General features: G+C 41.0%; 1 protein-coding gene across 2 annotated transcripts in view; it reads left to right on the plus strand.

Moving 5' to 3' along the window:
* The window catches only part of ADGRD1 (adhesion G protein-coupled receptor D1), a 430,427-nt gene that overhangs the window by 402,073 nt on the left and 2,923 nt on the right, over nucleotides 1-25,431 (plus strand). For both annotated transcript variants that reach the window (XM_072144407.1, XM_072144408.1), the window contains 3 exons: nucleotides 11,048-11,174; nucleotides 20,643-20,684; nucleotides 23,375-23,467. In XM_072144407.1, the coding sequence (XP_072000508.1) occupies nucleotides 11,048-11,174; nucleotides 20,643-20,684; nucleotides 23,375-23,467 (262 nt within the window). The remainder of the gene's footprint in view (nucleotides 1-11,047; nucleotides 11,175-20,642; nucleotides 20,685-23,374; nucleotides 23,468-25,431) is intronic.

The following is a 25,431-nucleotide window of genomic DNA, read 5'->3' on the forward strand; positions in this document are numbered from 1 at the left end:
TAACTTTTACCAAACTATGTTATAAATGTGTATGGAATTATTCCATCACCCTTTCCCATATTCAGCTACAGATGCAGAGGGTGCATATACTTCTACAATTTGAAAAGTGAAAGTTTTTCCTGAAGCTCATTCTACATTCTACCTTCAGCTGACCATCTGGAACCGGGCACACGTCAAACACCTATATCTCCTGAACCCTTGCGTGTAGAAATAAAATTCTGGTGTCCTATTAAACAGGAAAGTTTTTAACATGATATATTGTGCATGGATGCTTAAGAGAACCATAGATATTCAATCTTAAACTTATAATCAGCAATAGAAAGCTGTACATAAAAATCAACTTTTTTAGTACAACTTTAAAGGAAACCTACCACCATGGATCTACCTATAAAGGTGGATCAGGTGGTAGGTGCATCTATAGGACGAGAGGATAGCCCTTTTAAGGGCTAATCCTCACAACCCCGCAATATTTTTCTAAAGAGGCTGCTGAGGCGTGGAGTAGCTGGAGCTGAGGCTACACAGCGTGGCTACTCCACACCCCAGTAGCCTCTTTGATCCTCCTACCAGAAATCTTCGGGGGAGTCACTGCCCCGAAGCTTGAGCTGCACAGCCTGCTGTTCTGCGCATGTGCAGAGGGCAGGCTTTGCGGACAAGGGCACGCAGCTGCTCGTAGCTTCGCGCCGAAGATATGTGGTAGGAGGATCAAAGAAAACTCTGGGGCGTGGAGTAGCTGTGCCGTATAGCCTCAGCTCCAGCTACTCCACGCCCCAGTAGCCTCTTTAGAAAATCTGCATATTAGGGAATTAAAAGTTATTAAAAGATTTTGGGGATGTGAGGATTAGCCCTTAAAAGGGCTATCCTCTCTTCCTATAGATGCACCAACCACCCGATCTACCTTTATAGGTAGGTGTTAGGTTTCCTTAAGGGTGGATATCTCAAGTTCTGTGAAGCATTCATAAACAAAATGACATTAAAGTAGAGATTCTCCTGTTTAATTTGAAAGCAGAATTGTGTTTCTAGGGTTCAGGAGATAGGGCGTTTGAGGTTGGCTACTGACATGACTTTTATAAACGTCCTTTCTGCAATCAGAAAACTGACATGTATTTACGTAGAACAGTCATGAAGAGGTTAAGTTTTTATATGTAGAGTTAGTGTTCTCTAGTTGATCATTTATTACCTAAAATGTTTTTTTTTTCAGCAAGCATCACCTTGTCCAGTTGTTTTTAAATAATATGGCTTTCTACTTTTAATGGATTTAACTTTCTCAGGCCCTGGGCTCCCCAGCTGATGCAGTTGCATGGTTTGTGCAACATAGTTCCTCCACAATGGGATGCAAAAATCCTATCATGGCTGCTACTGAACTCTTTTCAGACGGTTATAACCTAGAACCTTCCAGATTTTCTTTGTTTAGGAGGTAGAGAGAAGGGTTGTCATGCTGTCCTTTCATCAGCAAGAGATGATATAATTTCTAATTTTTATGTGATGAGGTGAGGCATCATGGCAATGAAAAAAGTACAAGACTAGTGCAACATCCCCCACCGGGCCTAGCCTTTTCTTGGGGCCTGGAGACAGCCGGGGCCTGGAATATGGGAGTGGCTGGGGTTTGCGGCCTAGGCACGCTAGTGTCACGGTGCTTGGTATGGGGACAGAGTGCTGTCCTACAGCCTGGCAGGTCTCCAGCAGGTGGTGTATGCAAGAAATGATAGAGGGAGAGGCTGTGGTACTGGTTCTCCCTGGGGCAGCCCCTAGAGTCTGTAGTATGTGTCCCTGGTAGATGGATAGGGCACCCTTGATGGTGATACAGCCATAGCAGAACCCAAGACAGAGGCAATCTTGTGCATAAACGTAACTTACAGTTCTTTATTCGGGAACAACAAGCCAAACGATTCTGTACAAAGGCAGTACTGGAGTGATCTTGGAGAGGAACCTCAGGAGTTTGGTCACCAGCCTGGATGCAGGGGCAGGCTGGGATGTAGCTGTGTCCAATGCTGGAAGCTGAAGCTTTGTCCTGTGATGGTTCAGTGTGAGCCCTGAAGGTGGGCTAATACTCTGTAGCTCTATCGTGGGAGCTGAGGCCTAGGAGGCCTGTGGTCAGAGCATGTGCTCTGAGTGGTGCTTCTCTGTCAGAATCTGGATCCAAGAGCCCTTGTCACTTCCTGTCCAGGGGTCTTGTTACTCCCTCTGGTCAGGTGGTGGCTCACTCTCCAATCACACTCCAGTTAACATTGTCAGGTATCAGAACATGTAATTGGATTATCACATTCAATAAGGTTAACCCTTGCCTGTCCAGGCAGTAACTACTGCTGCTAATTACCTCTAGATGTACCGAATGATACAGGGGGCTTATTCACAAACACTCTGCCTTATGTAGTGGCAGGGGTGTTGCACTAGTGAAAGTGATGTCTAATTAGAGCAGACAGTAAGTTGTAATGAAGTGGAGTGTAGCATGTACAGGATACACAAAGTTTTTTGCTGGAGTGCTTTTTCTAATACAAGTATTACTGATATCACTTCAAGATTGGAGTCTAGCTCTCTACATTATTTTGATGTTTTTAAGTGGTTGAAAACAGTGTTAGTCTATGCATGGGGTTCAATACAGGCTCTGTGTATTACATCTGCAAAAGTACTATACTCAATGAACTTTGTTGCTTTCACTTTTTGTTTTGTTTACTATTCAAAACCCTTGTTTAAAGGATATCTACCACCAGGATGAAGGACTGTATGCAAATGAGGCTAAGGGGCTCCAGACTCCATTAACACCCTAGCCTTAAGGCTCATTTGCATACAGTCCTTCAATCTGCTGGTAGATGCCCTTTAAGGTTAATAAATGTTACGGTACTCACTATACTTTCAATAGTTTTTTTTATGTTCTACCTGATATATCTGTGCATATTTTATATTGCCTAAGGCTATGTCCACATTTCTATAATAGATGCAGTTTTGTTATGGTTCTTAAGGCAGATATTAAGGACGGAGTCTTAGTTTTCTGCTGAGGTTTCCAATTTTTAACTGCTGAAGTTGCAGAAACTGTTGGACATATATTAGGAATATTCCTCAAAATCAATGGGGCACATGTATCAAACTTTTTGCTTCCCGCAATGGCACGTGCTCATTTTCAACTTTTTTGGCGGCTAACAGTCTCCCTTCAAAGTTCACCATTGTCTAGTTTTCTGTAGAATTCTCTGCGTTATCACCTGAAATGAGATGTGAAAGTTGCAACTTTTTGTAAAGATTGCAACAATTTTAGACTTTTTGCCCCTTTCTTGAAGTTGCAAATTCACCAAAGACTAAATGTATCAATAAGGAAAAAACTGTAAGATAAACATAACCTTTGATAACATTATAGTGACTAGGAAGGTCACTTTTGGAAGTCATATTAACATATTAATCCGCTTTCTTGTGGGAAAAATTTGGCAATATAAAAAGGATATAAAATAGATTGGACTGATGTTCCCAGCATTTCTATGCTGCAGTTTTCTGTACTAATATAACATGGTTGTGTATTAGCTACTGTATCACAGTACTATATCAGTGCATACGCTCAAACAAGTCCAACATACTTCAGCAAAGTTCCCAACGTTCAACCACGATTTCTAGAGATTACAAAGTTTCCCATTTTTGTTTACATTTCTGGCTTTATGGCCGCAGTCGGATCTTTTAGCTGATTTTCCTTAGTCTAGCCATCTACGCTTTAAAAACTGTATGTGGTAATTCAGAATGTAACTCACACCACGGCGGATTGGAACAGCAGTTATCAATGAGCCCTGTCAGACAGCAATGAGACTGCTTTAATGTGAAATGGCAATAAGGTGAAAGCATTTCACCATGTAATGTTTCCTGCATCGGTGGGAATCTGCGTTTCTACAGTCACAGATTGCAGTAGTGATGTCATTTTGTTAGCATGAATCCATTTCAATGCTCTGCCTACAGTTTGAGGTCACACCGGACCAGAACACAGTATGTGTTGTACAAGGTGCCATCTATATGTTTTCTATTTCTTGCTGTTAGAAATGACTTTAAAGCTCCAAGTAATAGAGAAGTTGTTGATTACACCAGCCGGAGTCGATGCTCATCAATATTACCTCCAGGGGGAATATGTACTTTTCTATCAACTCTAAGAAGTGCAATTAAATATCCTTTATTTTTCCATGACTGGATCTGGATCAAATTAGCTGAAAAATAATAAACTCAAATTCCGACACACTATTTCGTTAGAGGGCTTCATTGATTGCTTACTTTTCAAGCAGCAATTTCTTCCTGTGCAAAACTAACAGCCAATCCTCCTCCATACATATAGTGAAAGGCTATTGATACAACAGTAAAAGAACAAGTGGTGCGATCACTGCGGGGCTTGGCTGTAACTGATAGCCAGGATGGAAATATCATTGATCTTGAATGTTTAACCCCTTATAAATAAAGAGAAACTTATGGCTCAGTCAGTGATGCTGCAGTTTAGAAGCTATTTTGCTGTTTATTATACAAACTATATCAAATCATATCATGATATAAATAATGATTTAACTAAATCAAGCCCCTTAGTACTCAAGAACCCTAGGGGCCTTGAAATAGATGTAAAAAAAGGAATTAAATAAACAATTTTGAAAATATAAGTTAGAAATGTATTAATCAAAAGAAAAAGCTCCACATAAAAATATATATTACATTCTTCATATAGTAAATAAAACACCTCACTACATAGATTGGGGATCACTATATCCATATAGGCTTGCATATAAAATTTCATCACAATTTAATTGGGATGATGAATCCTGTAAAAATCAAATCAAAATCTTTGCCAAAAAAACCATTATACTTTCAAAATAAAACAAAAAATTCATACAGCTCCAATGAAGGGAAGTTACTGCTGACTTATAAGCAAATAATTTTTTGAAGAGCTTTGGAGTGAAAAAGGTGTAAAACATAAAATTTTAAATCTTATTATTACTTAACGAGGGATAGTCCATTATTTCTATAAGTTCAACGTTCATTGTTAGAAATGCTGTTTTACAGAATTTTGCCACAGGAGGAGTTAAAATCTATTGATTTATTTATTTGGACCAAAAGAAGGTGCTGTTAAAAAAATACAACCAACTCCATAAATAAAAAAAAACCTTGACATTTAGCAATTTTCATGGTTTAAAATATCTTTGGCATACTCGGCTCAATTATTTTTTAATTTGTTTTGATGCCTATCCAAGATCTTATAAGATCAATGGCGACATTAGGGAATCTACACAATTCATTACTGTATTGTCTGTTAGTTGTGGTGGGTTGGCTTTTACTATGTAATGACTCAGTAAACTTCATGCTGCCCTTTATTAATTACAGTTTTTTTCTTACTATACAGACATATATATTGATTTAAGGATAATCTTTGCAGTATGCTGAGGTCTATAAGTGATATAATAACTGAAAAGAAACAAGTTTTGGAGTAGGTCCGGTATATACCTCCTAGGAGTTACAAGATGGGGATTTTGAGCCTTGTTGGTTTTTCATGTTCGTTTCATTCCTGTTCATGAAATGTCAGTAATAATCCCTAATAATCAGACAGTGCTGGCAGTGTGTATGGGGGGAGGTATAGGAGACTGCTGTGTGAGCCAGCTAGATTTATAGACTGTACAGTTACACAGTGACATTTGGAAAGGAATAGCAAGTCCGACTTATTTGTGCCCTGGCGGTGGCTGACTCAGCCATCTTTCTACCTGTCCATTAACAAAGAAGAGCCAAGAATGAGACAAATCCGAACGACGAGTCATTATATTTGGCCACAGGACAGAAGTATAATCTTGGTGCACTTACAATCCTTCCAAGTGACTTTATGTTCCTGAGGAAAAAGTGCTATGATAGCCTTGAAAATGCATTGTAATAGGTACTAATTATTAATGTCTCAGTATGCTGTGTAGGGTCTTCTCAACAGGACCATGATATATTTGCACTGATGGGATTGATAACAGATCACACCAATGTCCACATTTATATAGTTGATAAATGAAAAGCATGTAGTTCAGAATTCTAACTTTGGTTTCAAAGAATAGTTATATTTTTACTGCATTGTGTTTTTCGTCTCCAAAACAGCATCAATTCTTCTAGGTACGCATGCACAGAATTTTTCAATGAGCTCCAAACATCTTGGATAACCACCTACAGATCTTCTGTGGATGAAATATTTCGGGGTTTTCCCATGAACTGAAGTTTAACCCTATCCATGGGATGGGGACTAACTTGTTGATCAGTGGGGGTCTCAGTGACCCCCATAGATCATGAAAACGAGGGGTCCATCGCTCCGTCAGACTAATGGAGCAGACGACCACGCATGACTGTTGTGCTCCATTAGTCTGATGGAGTGTCTGACCCCTCGTTTTCATGATCTGTGGGGGTCACTGAGACACAGAGCGGTGAGGGGTCCGACGGACCCATCATTTTCGCTATCTGTGGGGGTCTATCCGTGGATAGAGCCTAACTTTGGGTAAACCCCTTTAACTCCTTCTGTTTCTTCATAAAATCCCACACAAACTCAATGATGTTAAGTTCAGAGCTTTGTGGGGGATCTTTCATCACTTCCAGGACTCACTGGCAAAAATCTTGATTTAGATTTGTTCATTCAATCAAATTATTTTTTAATTGATAAAATATAATCTATCACCGGTTCTAATTCAAAAAGCATTCTCACTTTCTAGCTTTTTTCACACTGCTTAAAACTTTTACACTGTTACAAATTTATTGTTCTATAAATGCAAAATAAATGAATAAATTGAGATAATGGTAACCTAGTTTAAATGGATCAGACTCCAGATTTTATAACGGATTCTAGTTCAATTATTAGTATATAATAATAATAATAATAATCTTTATATAGCGCCATCCTATTCCGTAGCACAGTACATATCATAAGGGACATATACAATCATAATAAGACACTACAGAGTAAAAACATGGTCATTGTCATGAAACAATAGGAGTGAGGGCTCTGCTTGCAAGAGCTACGATCTATGATCCATTTGATGGGTAAGCCGGTAAACCTTCCAAATGGATTACAACTGAGTTCATCAGCCATCAGGTCTAAGAGATCAGTTTAATAATGTATGCAGTTTGGAGCATTACATCTAACAATGGAGCCTGTAAACACACTTTACTGTTCTTAATTTGAATTGCATTTTACTAACAAAATTTTATGAAACGCTTGTGAAAAGGTAACTGGTCCTTACACTTAATTATTGGTTGCACAGTTTTTAGAAACATTCATTATCAACTACAAAATTATGTACATTTGTGCAATATTGAACTGACTAGATTCTGATGTCCTTAGTTGAGGACCGGATTTCCGGCTCTTATCCCGGAAATCCTTTTTAAATCTTAACATGTTTAAAGGAAACCTACCACTTGTAGTGGCAGGTTTCTGATGGAAATACCGGGCACCAGCTGAGGTAACCAACCAACACCAACACTAACGAAAATAAGCTCCGGCACCAGCTCACCCTGAGCTGGTGCCCGGTATTTCCATCAGAAACCTGCCACTACAAGTGGTAGGTTTCCTTTAAGGCATTCTATATGTTGACTTAGATAGATAGAATAGATTTCAATTTTATATTATTTATTTGTAAATATCATTCAATGTACAACACACAAAAATGGGGCGTGGTAGCATAAGACAAACGAAGAAAAATTAATAACTGAAAGAAAGGAAAAGGAATTTGGGGCTCATTTACTTACATTCCAGCTAGAGTTCCCCTAAAGTGCATTGTTTGATGATTTCCTAAGGTCGTGCACCTGATATCCTGCATGTGTCGCTTTCCCGCTCAGGTCACCTTCTTCTTCTTACCGGAACATGTAAGTGCTTGGGCTTGTGAAACAATTTGAAAGTTAAATTCCACGCTCAGTCCGAATTCCATTGCATCGTCCCAATTTGTGTTGCATGAAAGCCACTGCAGCTGAGTCAAAAATGGTTGTGTGTGCCACAATCCCAGCGCAGACATTTCTTTAATACCTGTACAAGTGAAATCCCCCAAAAAGGTGCACAGTCCGACGAAAGTGAGCAGCGTGACCCTTAATAAATGAGCCCCATTTTGTCCACATGGCTAATAATGTGAGGAAAGGTACTGGGATCCAATAGGTGAGGCAAGAAACTGTTCACATGGAAGTGAAGAATTGTAGTAGCAAGGTTTTCTAAGGAGTTGAGTTTTCAGTTTTTATTTGAAGCTTTTATTAGTGAAGACTATAACTGGGAGTGGATTTTAGAATATGGGGGAAATATGAAAAGAGTATTAAGATTTTTATATAGGGAGCAAACAGTTCAAGAACTGTACTGTGTCGACAGCATGACACCCGTCATGATCAGATGTTTGAAAACTAGTTCTGACCTGGATCGTGGATTTTGTTTTACGTTACAACACCTGAAGTATGGAGGTTTCATGTTCTACTATCACCATGATACCAGTGATAGCTGATTTATGAGGGAAGTGGGGGGCTAATGCAGTTACACCAGATAATCAATATTAATATGTGACCCCTGTTTTGTTTGCTATATTGGCATTTGAGGAACAGATCATGCTAGTGTCGCTAAACTTTTGAAGTGTCTGTTGTCAAAATTTCCTCCAGTCTACGCGCACTTTAGGTCAGACATCTTTCGTAATTCTACCTTGCCGATATCATCACTGAATCTCCATTGTAACTTATGGGATTGTTTTGAGAACTAATACTATTTGGTTTGCTGGAGTAATGGCAGCTTGGGCTAATTTTCTCTAGTGCGATCAATCTTCCGAAGATTCATGGGAGCGACAGATTGTCTGGAGAGAGACAGAAATTGGAAAATAGAAATAACAGGATGTATTGACTTAGCAGGGCTGTTTGCTTTATAGCATTATAAACTTTCTCCTTTAGTAATACAGTGATGTTTCTTTTCTTGTATTATTTACTTTCCCTTCGTTTTGATCATAGAGTGAATAATGGAAGCTGATGCAAGGAAAAAATGAATGTCTTAATAAATAGCTCAGGTCATTTTTCTCTTGTGCTAATATGCTAGCTCTGCCTGAGAGAAATATAGCAACAGGCATGAGGATGCTGGATGCCTCTGCCGCGATTGGTTACTTTTTTTTTACAGCCCCAAAGGGAGATAAGCATATCACAAGAACCTCTTCCTTATGTTTCTCTATGTCTGTCAATTGAATTGTGTTTATTTCCCCCCTTAGTATGAAGCTTCGCTGTGTGGAATGAGACCAGGAGACACAGAGTTAATTTCAGGGCTTGAATAGAGTCGAGGTTCCCTGGGGAAAATATTATGGGGATTCTGCACTGCAGAATACAATGGACTTTATATTATAAGAAAAATATGGCTTTCCTCAGACCTTTGCCTTTGTCGAAAGATGAGAGACTTTTTAATGAACACTTCACCATTTGCTCTGGCAGAGAAAGATTTTTCTATGCAACACATCTGTGTAGTATAGAGCAAGCTGTCCTAAAAATACAACTTCACACAATTCTCCACCAGCTGAAATTTGCTATGCATGGGTCAGCTGCATGCAGAATGAGTCGTGTGGTTATATATATATGTGTGTGTATATAAATGTATATGTATTTTCTTCTTTTTTATTATTATTAAAAACAAATCTACCATCAAAATAAAGCATGGATAAACCAAGAGCATTTACTCATAGATCCAGACACAATGGGGGTCATTTACTAAGGGCCCGATTCGCGTTTTCCCGACGTGTTACCCGTATATTTCCAATTTGCGCCGATTTCCCCAGAATTGCCCTGGGTTTTTGGCGCATGTGATCGGATTGTGGCGCATCGGCGCCGGCATGCACGCGACGGAAATCGGGGGGCGTGGCCGAACGAAAACCCGACGTATTCGGAAAAACCGCCGCATTTAAAAACCGAAAATGTGTTGCGGAGCTTGCACTTACCTTCACTCAGCCCGAGCCGGTGAACTCCAGCGCGTTCCAATGCTTTTCAGCGCAGCAGCGCCACCTGGTGGACGGCGGAGGAACTACCTTAATGAATCCTGGCCGGACCCGAATCCAGCGCAGAGAACGCGCCGCTGGATCGCGAATGGACCAGGTAAGTAAATCTGCCCCAATGACTGTGTAAATATTCTTATACTTGTTATCCATGGCCTCTTCCTTCTAAAATCAACTTTTAAAATTATGATAATAAGCCAGAAAACAGGGGCTCTGATAATTGGGGGGCTCTGGTAATGCCACATAAGCAATTCTGACTCATTAGCATAATTAAAAAAAATGTTTTTAGAAGGGCAGACACCATGGATAACAAATATAAGAACAGTACCATCACAGTGCCCTGATCTATGAGTAAGTGTCCCTGCTTTATCATGCTTGATTTTGTTGGTAGATTTCCTGACAGTTTTTCTTTCATGGAGTTTTCCATTCTTTTGATATTGTTCACTTATCTATATATTTTTCTAACTTTTAATTGTGGGTGTAATATTTTTCTGTAGTATTACTATACAGTTGGTGGTTTTCATTATTAGATCCTTTTTATGTGAGCCTGTAGTGTGCAATATATTAAGGTTTGTCTGTATCCCATATTTTAACAAAGTGGTATTCCAGGAGTGGAAATAAAGTTTAAAACAAATTATATTAAAACCTAGTGAATTCTATCAAAAGACATCTTAGAGGTGATGTACTGTTGGTTCTACATTAGGGGTGCTTTCTGGCCATAAATGTCAGAAGTGAATGAACACAGTCATTCAGGAAGATACAGCCAGTGGCATGTTTTAAACTGCACAACAGTTTTGATTTGGAGCCACTGTCATCTTCTTAGTAAAGCCTCAATGTGTTTTACTGTTTTATTTTCCCCAAGTCTCATTTGATATGGCTCTTTAGACTGTGTCTGGTGGTTGACATAATAAATAATGGGGACAAATACTCTTGTGAGTGCCATAAAGCCTTGTTCAGTGCCATCATAAGACCCTTTTGTGTATTTTACAAATATTTTCGAGTAAAATCAAATGAACTGAATTAATATTTAATATGCTTCTGCCATTTTTGTAGCCAATAAAATGAAAATAAAAACATAATTTTTTTTTCAGACTTACAGCTAAAGCTGTTGCCGTGCTCCTTCCCATCCTTGGAAGCTCTTGGATTTTTGGAGTCCTTGCTGTTAATGAGCAGTCAATAGTTTTTCAATATATGTTTGCCATTTTCAACTCTTTGCAGGTAAGATTTGCATATTTACTGTCAAAGAAGGGAACTTAAATGATGTATGTAGCATGTACAGTGTATATAGTAAGGATTTTCAAGATGCAAGATTTCTACGTGAAGTACCAAATATTGAACAATATAAAATTTAAATATTCTAAGACCAATACAAAAAGTGCAAAATATATGTGTAACTACAAAAAAATCACCTATATTTCATATTAATTGTATACACTGAATATCAAAATTGGAGAACAACACACAATTTTCTAAATGTCAAGGACATTGTATAGTCCTATGTGAATATATCCTAACATGAGTACAATATCAGTATTTTAAGCTTATTTCATAAATTGTATATGTTTTAAAGCACAGAATAAAAATCTAAATTTACATTATTGTAAAAAAATGGGAGAGCACTTTCAGATACTTGCAAGTTATTCTGTTAACCTGGCATGTAGTGCTAATTTCCTTAAAGGGGTATTCTCATCTTGGCATTCACATTCACTTTCATTAATCTGCCATATATAAACATTTCTTCAATTAGATGTTATTTAAAAAAAATGTTCCAGTGTGAAGATAATTTCTCATAAATGTAGTCATATGGTCCCTTAGAAACCAGACTGTGTCCCTGGATACGGCCACCCCGGCTGGAGTGATAGCACAAAGAAACTAAAAGGTTTTTGTATATGAAATGTCCGGGAGTTACTGCCAGGAAGTCGGGCAGAGCTCAATACTGCGTGTCTGGCCACCACTGCCAGAGTCTGAGGTGGTCGTAACCGAGGAAGCCATCTCGTTTCTAAGGGACAACATTGCTACATTTATGAGAAATTATCTTCACACAGAAAATTTATTTTTAATAACATCCAATTGAAGAAATGTTTACATATGACAAATGAATTTAATTAAATGTTAATGCCCTGATGGGAATACCCCTTTAATAATCTGACAAACAGATTTTAACTGGCAGCCTAACTTATAAGTTTTCACTGACTTCACCTCACTGCAAAAATGTTGTGCTGTTCCAAAGTGATTGAAATGCAGCAGGTTGTCCAGATGAAGGCCAAATGGGTGACCCTATCAGCCGTAGCAAAAGAAGTTGGTTGTTCCAAGTCTGTGATTTCTAGAATATTGCATCTTTACAACATCCAAAAACCCATTCAACTTCCTTAACAAAGATGGCCACCCTCAAAAGACAATTGCAAAAGAGAATAGGATAATGCAGAGAACCTCCCAAAGTAATTGTTTCAATACTGCAGCTGGAATTGCTCACCAGTAGAGATGAGCGAACATACTCGTCCGAGCTTGATGCTCGATCAAGCATTAGCGTACTCGTAACTGCTCGTTGCTCGGACGAGTATTTCGCCCGCTCGAGAAAATGGCAGCTCCCGCCGTTTTGCTTTTTGGCGGCCAGAAACAGAGCCAATCACAAGCCAGGAGACTCTGCACTCCACCCAGCATGACGTGGTACCCTTACACGTCGATAGCAGTGGTTGGCTGGCCAGATCAGGTGACCCTGGGATAGACTAGCCGCTGCCCGCGCTGCTCGGATCATTCTCTGTCTGGATGCCGCTAGGGAGAGAGCTGCTGCTGCTCAGGGAAAGCGTTAGGGTGTTCTATTAGCTTACTACTAGGCAGGAGTGATTCTAAAAGAACCCAACAGCCCTTCTTAGGGCTACAATAACGTTATAATTTTTTTTTTTTTTTATTTGCAGCTAGTACCATATTGTGAGGAATTAGCAGGGGGACTTGCTACCGTTGTGTTTAGCTCTTAGTGACACACATATCCACCTCAAACACCAAAGTGGGAAAATTTATTAGGGGTTTGAGTAGAATTAGGCACAGTCTGCCAGTTTCTTTTTATTTTACGTTTATTTTTTTCATAACTCAGCGTCATCTCATCTGGCATAGTAGTGTGCTGTAATACTTGGCTAGAAAATAGCCATAGGAGAATACAAACGTCTTAATTACGCCTACAGTAGCGTTATATATATTTGATTTCTGGTTGATCTGCTGGTGGCTGTACTTGCTGCAGTGCATCTACTATCAAATTGGGAGCAATTTGGAGTCAGACTTGCGACCACTGTGTTTTAGTGACGCACATATCCATCGCAAAGACCGAAGTGGGAAAATTTATTAGGGCCCGGGGTTGTATTTCAATTAGGCACAGTCTGCCAGTTTCTTTTTATTTTACGTTTATTTTTTTCATAACTCAGCGTCATCTCATCTGGCATAGTAGTGTGCTGTAATACTTGGCTAGAAAATAGCCATAGGAGAATACAAACATCTTAATTACGCCTACAGTAGCGTTATATATATTTGATTTCTGGTTGATCTGCTGGTGGCTGTACTTGCTGCAGTGCATCTACTATCAAATTGGGAGCAATTTGGAGTCAGACTTGCGACCACTGTGTTTTAGTGACGCACATATCCATCGCAAAGACCGAAGTGGGAAAATTTATTAGGGCCCGGGGTTGTATTTCAATTAGGCACAGTCTGCCATTTCCTTTTTTATTTTACGTTTATTTTTTTCATAACTCAGCGTCATCTCATCTGGCATAGTAGTGTGCTGTAATACTTGGCTAGAAAATAGCCATAGCAATAGGATAGCATCGTTTGGTTTTAAAAACTAAAAAACACAAAAAAAACACAAAAAAAAAACAAAAAAAAGTAAAAAAAAAAATAAAGTTATAACTCTCATTTTCAAAATGTTTAACCCGAGGGCTAGGGGTAGAGGACGAGGGCGGGGACGTGGGCGTCCAACTACTGCAGGGGTCAGAGGCCGTGGTCCTGGGCGGGGTGAGACACCACCTGCTTATGAGGGAGCAGGGGAACGCCGCAGAGCTACACTCCCTAGGTTCATGTCTGAAGTTACTGGGAATCGTGGTAGAGCACTGTTGAGGCCAGAACAGTGCGAACAGGTGATGTCGTGGATTGCCGACAATGCTTCGAGCAATTTGTCCACCAGTCAGTCTTCCACGCAGTCCACCCATGTCACCGAAATCGGCACTCCTCCAGCTCCTGCACCTCAGCCTCCTCCCCCCCAGTCTGCCCCCTCCCAGCAAAATTTGCCATTTGAACCGGCATACTCTGAGGAACTGTTTTCTGGACCCTTCCCACAGTCACAAACCACTTGTCCGGTTGCTGATGAGCAATTTTCCGATGCCCAGGTTTTCCACCAGTCGCAGTCTGTGGGTGATGATGACCTTGTTGACGTAGTGGAAGAAGTGTGTAAAGAGGTGTCCGACGATGAGGAGACACGGTTGTCAGACAGTGGGGAAGTTGTTGTCAGGGCAGGAAGTCCGAGGGGGGAGCAGACTGAGGGATCGGAGGATGATGAGGTGACAGACCCAAGCTGGGTTGAGAGGCCGGGTGAACACAGTGCTTCTGAGACGGAGGAGAGTCCTCGACCAGAACAGGTTGGAAGAGGCAGTGGTGGGGCCAGACGGAGAGGCAGGGCCAGAGCTGGTGCATCAGCGCCAAATGTGTCAACTAGTGAAGCTCCCGTGGCGAGGGCTCCTGCGGCGAGGGCTAGATTTTCAGAAGTCTGGAGGTTCTTTAAGGAAACACCGGATGACCGACGGACTGTGGTGTGCCACATTTGCCAAACCAGGATCAGCAGGGGTTCCACCACTACTAGCTTAACTACCACCAGTATGCGCAGGCATATGAATGCTAAACACCCCACTCAGTGGCAACAAGCGCGTTCACCTCCGGCCGTGCACACCACTGCTCCTTCCCCTGTGTCAGCTGATAGTCAGCCCCCTGCCCAGGACCCTGCCACAAAAACCCCATCGTCACCTCCACGATCCTCCACAGCATCCACCAGCGTTCAGCTCTCCATACCCCAGACGCTGGAGCGGAAACGCAAATATAGTGCAACCCACCCGCACGCCCAAGCCCTTAATGTGCACATCTCCAGATTGCTAAGCCTGGAGATGCTGCCCTATAGGCTAGTAGAGACCGAGGCCTTTCGCAGCCTCATGGCGGCGGCCGCCCCTCGGTATTCGGTCCCCAGCCGCCACTACTTTTCCCGATGTGCCGTCCCAGCCCTGCACCAGCACGTGTCAGACAACATAATCCGTGCCCTGACCAACGCCGTTTCTGACAAGGTCCACCTGACCACGGACACGTGGACGAGTGCTGCCGGGCAGGGCCACTATATATCTCTGACGGCACATTGGGTTAACTTGGTGGAGGCTGGGACCGAGTGTGACCCTGCGGCTGGTCATATACTGCCGACGCCGAGGATTGCGGGGCCTACCTCGGTCCAGGTGTTTGAGGCCTACTATGCCTCCTCCTCCTCCCACCCCTCCTCCACCTCCTCCTCCGAACGACCATCCGTGGGCATGGCGCCATCAGTCGGTAGCTCTAGGCACAGCAGCAGTGCTGTCGCTAAGCGACAGCAGGCGGTGCTCAAACTGCTGAGCCTAGGCGATAAAAGGCACACCGCCCAAGAACTATTACAGGGCATCACGGCGCAGACTGATCTGTGGCTGGCACCGCTGAACCTGAAGCCAGGCATGGTTGTGTGTGACAACGGCCGTAACCTGGTGGCGGCTCTGCAACTCGGCAGACTGACACATGTGCCATGCCTGGCCCATGTGTTAAATCTGATAGTTCAGAGTTTCCTCAAGACATACCCCAATCTGTCTGATTTGCTCACGAAGGTGCGCCGCATCTGTGCGCATTTCAGGAAGTCCAGCACAGATGCTGCCACTCTCAGGGCAGCGCAGCGCCACCTCCAACTGCCCGCTCACCGACTGTTGTGCGACGTGCCCACGAGGTGGAATTCAACACTGACCATGTTATCCAGAGTTTACCAGCAGCGCCGAGCGATTGTAGACTGCCAGATGTCAACTTCCACCAGAACTGGTAGTCAGGTCAGTCAGCTTCCTCAAGTCTACAATGAGGAGTGGACGTGGATGTCTGATATCTGTCAGGTGCTGAGTAACTTTGAGGAGTCAACACAGATGGTCAGTGGCGATGCCGCCATCATCAGCCTCACCATCCCGCTGCTTGGCCTGTTGAAAAACTCTCTGGTCAGCATGAAGTCGGAAGCTTTGCGCTCCTCACAAGAGACAGGGGAAGAAGATTCCCTTGTTGATAGCCAAAGCACCCTTAGGTCTGTTTCTCAGCGCATATCGGAGGAGGTGGAGGAGGATGAGGAGGAAGAGGAGGAGAATGTTGGCGAGACACAAGAGGGGACCATTGTTGAGTCCTACACTGTTGAGCGTGTATGGGCAGAAGAAGATGAAGGAAGCTCAACCTGAATAATTTATCCACTCCTCCTCCTCCTCATTTTCCTCCTTCTCCTCCTCTTTCTACAGTAAAGCAGAGGAAACTGGCTGTTTTTTGACAGGGCCCACTGGCTCTAGGTATAGTACTTTATGCATTTAATTTTTCTGGAGGGCCACCGACACGGTCCTCTGTTTTAAACAATTTTTGGGAGTGCCACATACAGGCACTCAATCTATTCAATTTTTCTGGAGGGCCACCTTTCCGGTCCTCTGTTTTAAGCAATTTTTTGGGACTGCCACATACAGGCACTCAATCTATTCCATTTTTCTGGAGGGCCACCTACCTGCTCCTCTGGTTTGAAAAAATTTTTGGACTGCCACATACAGGCACTCAATCTATTCCATTTTTCTGGAGGGCCACCTACCTGCTCCTCTGGTTTAAAAACTTTTTTGGACTGCCACATACAGGCACTCAATCTATTCCATTTTTCTGGAGGGCCACCTACCTGCTCCTCTGGTTTGAAAAATTTTTTGGACTGCCACATACAGGCACTCAATCTATTCCATTTTTCTGGAGGGCCACCTACCTGCTCCTCTGGTTTGAAAAATTTTTTGGACTGCCACATACAGGCACTATCCAAATTGAATTGTCTCCATAGCAGCCTCCACACGTTGTCTCCATTGCTACCTCCAAAAGTCGTCCATATAGCTGCCTCCATACATCGTCCCTTTATCAAACGAGGTTTGTCAGGCCGAAATTTGGGTTGTTTTCATGGATTCCACATCAAAGTTGTTAACTTTGTCGCCACCCTGCTGTGTTATCCACAAAATACACTGGCAAACTTTTACCATTTACGGATATTATTTCAGCGCTTCTTGCGCATCTGTTTACATTCCCCTCACCCGCCATATCCTAAACTTATAAGAACGCTACTACACTTGATCTTATACAAAAGGTTCTTAGAAGTGCTGTTTGGGGAGTAGCCTAGAGACAGGGGCTTGGATTGGCGAAAGCTCGCCTAGCAGCGGAGCGCCAGCTCCATGCGCATCATGCGCTTCTTGCGCATCTGTTTACATTCCCCTCACCCGCCATATCCCAAACTTATAAGAAAGCTACTACACTTAACTTGGTGCAGGCTGGGACCGAGTCTGACCCTGGGGCTGGTCATATACTGCCGACGCAGAGGATTGCGGGGCCTACCTCGGTCCAGGTCTCAAAGGCCTACTATACCTCCAAATCCTCCCACCCCTCCTCCACCTCCTCCTCCTCCGAATTACCATCCGTGGGCATGGCGCCATCAGTCGGTAGCTCTAGGCACAGCAGCAGTGCCGTTGCTAAGCGACAGCAGGCGGTGCTCAAACTGCTGAGCCTAGGTGATAAAAGGCACACCGCCCAAGAGCTATTGCAGGGCATTCCACATCAAACTTGTTAACTTTGTCGCCACCCTGCTGTGTAAGCCACAAAATATACTGGAAAACTTTTTTCATTTACGGATATTATTTCAGCGCTTCTTGCGCAGATGTTTACATTCCCCTCACCCGCCATATCCCAAACTTATAAGAACGCTACTACACTTGATCTTATCCGAAAGGTTCTTAGAAGTGCTGTTTGGGGAGTAGCCTAGAGACAGGGGCTTGGATTGGCGAAAGCTCGCCTGGCAGCGGAGCGCCAGCTCCATGCCAAGAACCAACTAACATAGTTTTAACTGCAGTACCTTTAATCTACTACTAGTTCACTGCCTCCATACATCGTCCCCTTATCAAACGAGCTGTGTCAGGCAGAATTTTGGATTGTTTTCATGGCTTCCATGTTAACTTTGTCGCCACCCTGCTGTGTAATCCACAAAATATACTGGCAAACTTTTATCATGTACCAATATTATTTGAGCGCTTCTTGCTCACCTTCTTTGGTTCCTCTCTGCTACCCATTGGTTTGAAGCCTGAGTCCATTTAGGGTATGTCGCCATGCCACTCTCTAGCCTTCCGCTGCTGCCGCTGCCTCTGCATGCCGTCCCCTATAGTGTCAGGGTCAATTATTGGATGTTTTAGATGCTATCTAGCTTCATTCTGTCACTCTGTCATGGCCATGCTGTTGCCCATAATTTTGGCATAATGGTGCGATTAAGCAGCCTCAGAGGCATCCATGCATGCTGCCGCTGCTGTTTCCTGTCCATTTCCGTGGTGTTTCCATCCTTTTCTGAGGTTCCCAGGTGTTTGGCCAAGCTTCCCTGTGCAGAGCCTTGGTCCCCTTGAAAAATGCTCGAGTCTCCCATTGACTTCAATGGGGCTCGTTACTCGAAACGAGCACTCGAGCATCGGGAAAAGTTCGTCTCGAATAACGAGTACCCGAGCATTTTAGTGCTCGCTCATCTCTACTCACCAGTTTAGTACAGAACAGAGTAAGGATCGGTCTTGTCACACAGTGTCTCAATGTTTGAGAGCATTTGGACGGAAAGACCCCTCTGTAGTGACACACCCTCTCATTAGCAGAAAGAATCAAAAGCCTAGACTCGCCTTTGCTAAGTAGCACGTTGTGTGGCCAGAGGAGAAGTGGCCCAAAGTTCATTTTAGTGAGGAAAGCAAGTTTTATCATTGGGTTTTTGTCTATGTTTGGCATTGTTTTGGCTAAGTTGTGGTACAAATACTGTTTTTTTTACGATTTTCCATTGTCTTGGATAGGGGAATGTTTACCTGCACCAGGAGTTGGACCTCTCATACAGCTACATGGCAGAGTGCACACTCTCCAACAACACATGTTTCCTTCCTCTTGTTCTTCACTCAATCAGCCAGCAATTTGCATGCAGGACAATGATTCCTGTTACACAGCAAAGTGATTAAAGCAGCTCCTTGAAACAAAAAAACATTAAAACATTGAAAGCACCCACCCACAGTCCTGATATAAACCATAAGGAAAACCTTTAAACTTTTCAATCTTTATTTCATTGCAGCCAATTGGTAATATCAGAAAAGTTCTTGTTTTGACCATTAATGTACACTTTTAACTGTCCATTGACAGAAAAATAACTAAATGTAGATATTTTTGCAACAAAAAGCTGAAATATCACAACTATCATAATTATTCAGACCCCACAGATAGGCTGCAATGAAACAAAATGTGAACAATTTAAATGGGTTTGAAATACTTTCTTTACTCACCGCATGGCCAAAAACCCCACAACAGTCACAGAACTGTGGAAGGGGAATTGAAGAATAGACCAAAACCATACAAGAGCAGTGTGAGAGACCAGTGATGTCCTGTGGCTGCAAATGTGCTGAAGTCACTCACAGCAAAGGGCTGTGCACTGCCTACCAATTGGTGACTGGTGTAACCATTTAAATATAATCTTTCTCTGTGCTACAGTCATTGCTGTTCTCTAATTATGATCACTGTATGTTTTGCAAAATAAAGCTTTTACGTTGATATACTTTAGTCATTTTGTAAAACACAGTTCTAGTGGCATGGTGTACCCCTTACCAAAATCCTTCAAATGTTGATCAATGGAGATTACATTATTTCTTTAAAAAAATTAAGTGATCATACATTGTTTTCTAATTTTGATCTCTAATTCATAAAAAATGTAAATTCAGTCAGATTATATATTTAATCTTGAACACTAAATGATTTTAGAGAATGGTATTACTAAGCCAAGTATGAACCAAGTACAAGTATAGTGCTAAACTATATGTTGGTGTAAAGGAATAGCATAAAAACTATTCAAAAATGTATACAGACTGAGATGGAGCCACTAATCCCAATACGACCATCTTCTGGGGCTATAAATACATATAGTCAAGAGAGGTAAATACATTCTTATGTAGAGCTAAATTTTAAGGCATTATTGCAATACCAATGTGTACATATGCAGGGTGTATCATACAGGTAGGGATGGAGGAATAACTGGCGAAATAGACATCGGATTGCGGGCAACTTTTAAACCCTGCAATGTCAGGGTATAACATAAAGGGTGGGATAGGGGAACAACTGGTGAAATACACATCGGATTGGGGGCAACTTTAAAACCTTGAAACTAAGTCTACATGTCTTATAATGACCAGTAGCCGTGTTGTTCCTCATGATTTCTGGACAGATTATTTCAGCAAGGTTTGTTAAAATATTAGATACACTTTAAGCACTGTTATGTGTCTGTCTTTCCTACTATATGAAAAGTTGTAACATGAAAGCTATGTTGACAAAAGCTTTTCGTTATACTTTCATAGTGGTAACAATATCAATTCTCCATTTTAGGGATTTTTCATTTTCTTATTCCATTGCCTTCTCAATTCTGAGGTAAGTTATATATATATATACAGCTGCTATGTGCTAGATACATAGATCATAAGAAGAAACATATGTTGCCCTTGTCACATCTACGTGCGGAAATGAATAGACATTCAAAGCCTTTAATATTTTTAGTGCCATATTAATTTATAAATTCCTCATTCCTCTTAGAACACCAGCTGTCATAAATAGCAGTGAGATTTATATCTTCATTCCATGGAGCCCATTCATTTTCACACCTCAGTCATCTTGTTGAGACTGGATGGGTAGATGGAAACACTGCTCGCCCCTAGCCTCCTTATAATGTGAGCATATCATTGACTTCAACTGAAAATGATAACTTTCACTACCTTCATGTGTACAGTAGTTCTGTAAAGCTATCCTTTCCTATCCTACTTTCCTCTCTATAGAGAAAATTTACAGCACTTACATAAATATTCAATTTCTTATAACGCCAAGATAATGGATCAGAAGAGATCTCTAGGGAGATAAGAGTTTAGTACCGGATTAATGCAGATGTCACATTTTTCTTCTATATCTCCAGTACAGTACTATCCGAGCACTTTCTGTCAAGTGAATAAGTATTGAATAGAATTTGATGATTTTCTTTTGTGTCGTTTTAACTATAAGATATATACTTTTGATGGCCTTGTTAATGAATAATAGTTAGGTTTTTTAGTGCCTATGGAGGGCCCTTTTTAAATTCACCTAAAATTCTTATAGCCTGATATACTTTCATTGGAACGATACTCTTCATAAATTATAATATTAAATCGTTTAAAGAATTCATACATTTTCAATGGGATTTTTGGGAAAGACAAAATGCTGAATGACGGACCTTATTTTGTTGCCCCTGATCAATTTGGTGCTTGATGATTTTTTAGTTTGTTTACCCTTTAAAAGTTATGGCCCCAGTAGCTTATATTAGCCAAGGTGGTGGTAACATTATATATATTTTTTATGGTCTGTGTTTGCTGAATGAAAAAGAAAGGTTACCTTCCACACTTGAGCTAATTCACATAAAAAACCTTCCTATGAGTTGAGGTTGAGCTGTGTTTTATATGCATTGTTGCAGCTTTGTTCGTCCTTTTGGTGGTTGTACAATTTGGTACCTAGACAAAAATACACTCTCTTTTTTTGTACCATGGAAGGACTAATGCATAGGCATGCAGTTGCATGAGCTGAAAGTTTAAATTCAGGAGACCCTTTCAAGATGCTCCAAATGTTACCCGACGGTCTTATAGACATCTAGAGATGTTTCCTTTGGTTTAAAAGTTCCCAATATATATGTCAAAAAATAACCAGATTTTTTTTAAAAAAAATGGATTTTGCAATAATGGCTCACAAGCTGTTTATTCTTTATTTATCCTTTGCATGTGCCTAGTTGAAGTTGTTTCAGAAATTGTAATTTAAAACACATTAGGGGACATGTATCTTTATTTCTGCTAGTCAAACTGTCCAATTTCTGCGACTTTTGTAGTTTTTGCTGTTGTTTTTCAAGAACGTCTTGGTCTGCACCTTGTGCCTTATGTATCTTTATTTTCCAGATATTCTGTGTGACTTTTCACTTATGTATCACTTCTTTGCTTATTTTTGCGACTTTTTAGGTGCAAATCTGCACCTGGTCCAGGGCAGGTGCAAAGGAAGTATTTTTTTCATGGACCCTGTTTTAACATGTAAATTAAATGTCAAAAAATGTGCATAGTAATCTGTTTTTTGAATTTAATTAATTAATTAGTTTTTGCATTTAATTAAAAAAAATGTATTGGTTACTTCTAAGGGTGAGGTCACACGTAGCGCTTTGGTTGCATTTTGAAACACATTACAACAGCTGAGGAGAGGTGATTTGCCTAATTAGATTAGGTACTTTAACATACGTTAGCATTACGTTTAATATGCGTTTTGTAAATGCAAATGTAACAGTAATGTAATTAGGCAAATCATCCATCCTCAGCTGTTGGGATGTGTTTCAAAATTCAACCAAAACGCACCCTTAACCGCGCCCTTAACATCATGTGTGACCACAGCCTTGTCATCTCCCTGGGGTGTGACTACAGTGCTTAAAAATGCAGGACACGGCCTCAAATCCATAATTTACTGTCAGGTCCACTAAAGCATATAACCCCCTCAAGTGGCTTGTGTCCATGTGAATTTAAGACATTTGATACTATAAGTCTCAAAAAATAGACAAAGTTTCTGCCAGCCAGGATAGGAAAACTAAACATGTATCACAAAAAAAAAGACATGATCATACATAAGGCACAAAAAAGAGCTGCCAAATATTTCAGTTATAAACCAAAGAAAGAAAAACTATGATACATGTCCACCACTGTGTCATAATGTTTGATAGCATGTTGCAATATTGTATTAAAACATTTCAGAAATGACAGCCCTTAAAAATGGAATCATTTGAAGGGCTATAGAAGACACAAAGGTTCCAGAGCTGTAAGGTCCCATAAGGCATCTATTGACCCTATGGGGAGACTAGTACTATAAAAACTGCATTATACTTAGATGCACTGCTACAGATTTCATTTGGGGTTAAGAAGCTTTCAGTTAAACCTCTGGTCCTTAGAGGCATGAGAGTTATGATAAGGAGAAACACGTCTGTAGCCTAATAGCTTGTCTAAAATACTTAATAATGATATTCATTAACCCTGTTACATTATTTTCATGTAAAAAAAATTTTTTTCATTAAGGTAAGAGCAGCATTCAAGCACAAAACAAAGGTGTGGTCACTGACAAGTAGCTCTATTCGAAATATCAATGTAAAGCCTTTTAACTCTGATGTGGTAAGTCCAAGTATTAGCTCTCAATAAGTATAAAGATAGAAGGAATCCTCCTATGACACACAAATATAAGAGAATTATTTAGCTTAAAACAGCTTTCTGTCAATAAAGAGAAAAATGTAAAAAATTGCTGTCTCATAAGGTTGAAAAACACTCCATAGTTTTGATTCAACATCATAGAAAACAGAATATATTACATTGCATTTTCTCCTTGATATGAGGTCTGCCAAAGAGAGTACTGTATATACGCACAAGAGTTGAAATCTCAATGAAGTGGCTTTTCAAGCACCAGAGAGCTGTAATATTTGGTAAGGCTTACAGCAACAATGACTTTGAAAAGTCTATGAACAAAGAGAAACTTTCAATGAGCACTGGAAAAGCAAGCAGAAAATGTAATTTAAGAAAAAAAGCAAAACTAATATGCTATAGTATTATGTGCTCACCAGTCTACAAGCGTCAAGAATTTCGAAAGAACTGTATTCTGTATTCTGTGCAATATGCATAATAACATAACATAATTGGACTTTTTTGAGTAGTCTTGTTTTTATTACGGTATCTTTGCTTTCTGAATAGATTTGAAATATGTACCTGAAAAGTTTCTAAAGCATATGCTGGTATAGCAACCTAACCCTTACCCTCCTGATTTGACCCAACAAAAGAGACATTTGCCAGTGTATGACAGCAATATTTTACGATTGGAAAGTAAAAGTTCTTCTTATGGAGATTGCCAATTAAAGCTGCCTTGTAGGTGTGTGGAGACTTATTGCCATTGAGGCTCCACCAGGGTGTTCTGAGAAAATATGCAAATAGGTGACCTTCAGGAAGCCTAATGATATGATGCGGAACTAAGACCAAACCAGTATATCTTTTCCAGAAGGAGCAGATTCCCAACTGTGGACAGCACTGTTTTGACCCGGTTGGGCCTCTTCAGTACTATGTTGGGAACTGGTTTTGCTGAATGAGAAACTTTTGACTAAGGTCAGGAAGTAAAAGTTCTCCTTAAGGAGACTACCAATTGAGGCCGCCTTGTAGGCGTGTGTAGACTTATAGCCATTGACGCTTCACTAGGAGATTCTGGAAAAATATGCAAATACAGGTTTTTCAGGATGGGATAAGGAAAACCATGCATATTTTAGCTATCTTGTAAGGCAGCTCAAGCATAGACCAAACCAGTTTATCTATTTCAGTACGCTGTACTGAAGAGACCTAGCCAGGTTGAAATAATTCTGTCTACAGCTGGGAATCTGTTCCTTCTGGAATAGATATACTGGTTTGTTCTTAATCCTGTATCATCTCATTAAGCTTCCTGAAAGTCATACAAGGTAGCTAAAAAGTCTTATAGAAGGAAGGTCAGGAGGATCCAGTACTGCCAGACCTGACCGCTGCAATGGAGATCAGGTGATGCCCTGAGAAAGAGCTGCACCCGATCTCCCAGAGAAGAGAGGCTCCATACTGCTCTCCCCGGTGTCCTACAGGTACAGGACCTGCAGTGATGTCAGAATCATGTGACTGATCACATGCTTCGTACATCACCACATACTGCTGAGAATGGGGACATGCTGCCTGGGACAGGGTAAGAAGAAGAGGAAGAGAGAAATAGAGGAAGTGTGTGTGTGTATATCTGAGCTGTGTGTGTGTTCTATGTGTATAGCTGAACTGTGTGTGTGTAACTGTATGGATGGAACAGATCTGTGTGTGCTGTGCTTTAGTGCGACCAACAGGGATATTTTAATTGGTGTAAAATATATTTTTCCTTTTTTGGAAGCCTAAATCTGGGGTGTGTCCTATAGTAAGAAGTGTATAGTATAGTCCGAAAAATACGGGTACCTTTTGTTTCCAAGGAAGCTTTTAGGCAATATAAATCAGTGTGCCTATACATTGGAAACCTACTGTCAGTGTTAAGCGCTTGCATTCCTGAACAGGGCCAAATGTAAAGTTTACTTTTATGTTCAGTAAATTGTTTAGTA

The sequence above is a fragment of the Engystomops pustulosus genome, chromosome 1, assembly GCF_040894005.1.
Source record: "Engystomops pustulosus chromosome 1, aEngPut4.maternal, whole genome shotgun sequence".
NCBI lineage: Eukaryota > Metazoa > Chordata > Amphibia > Anura > Leptodactylidae > Engystomops > Engystomops pustulosus.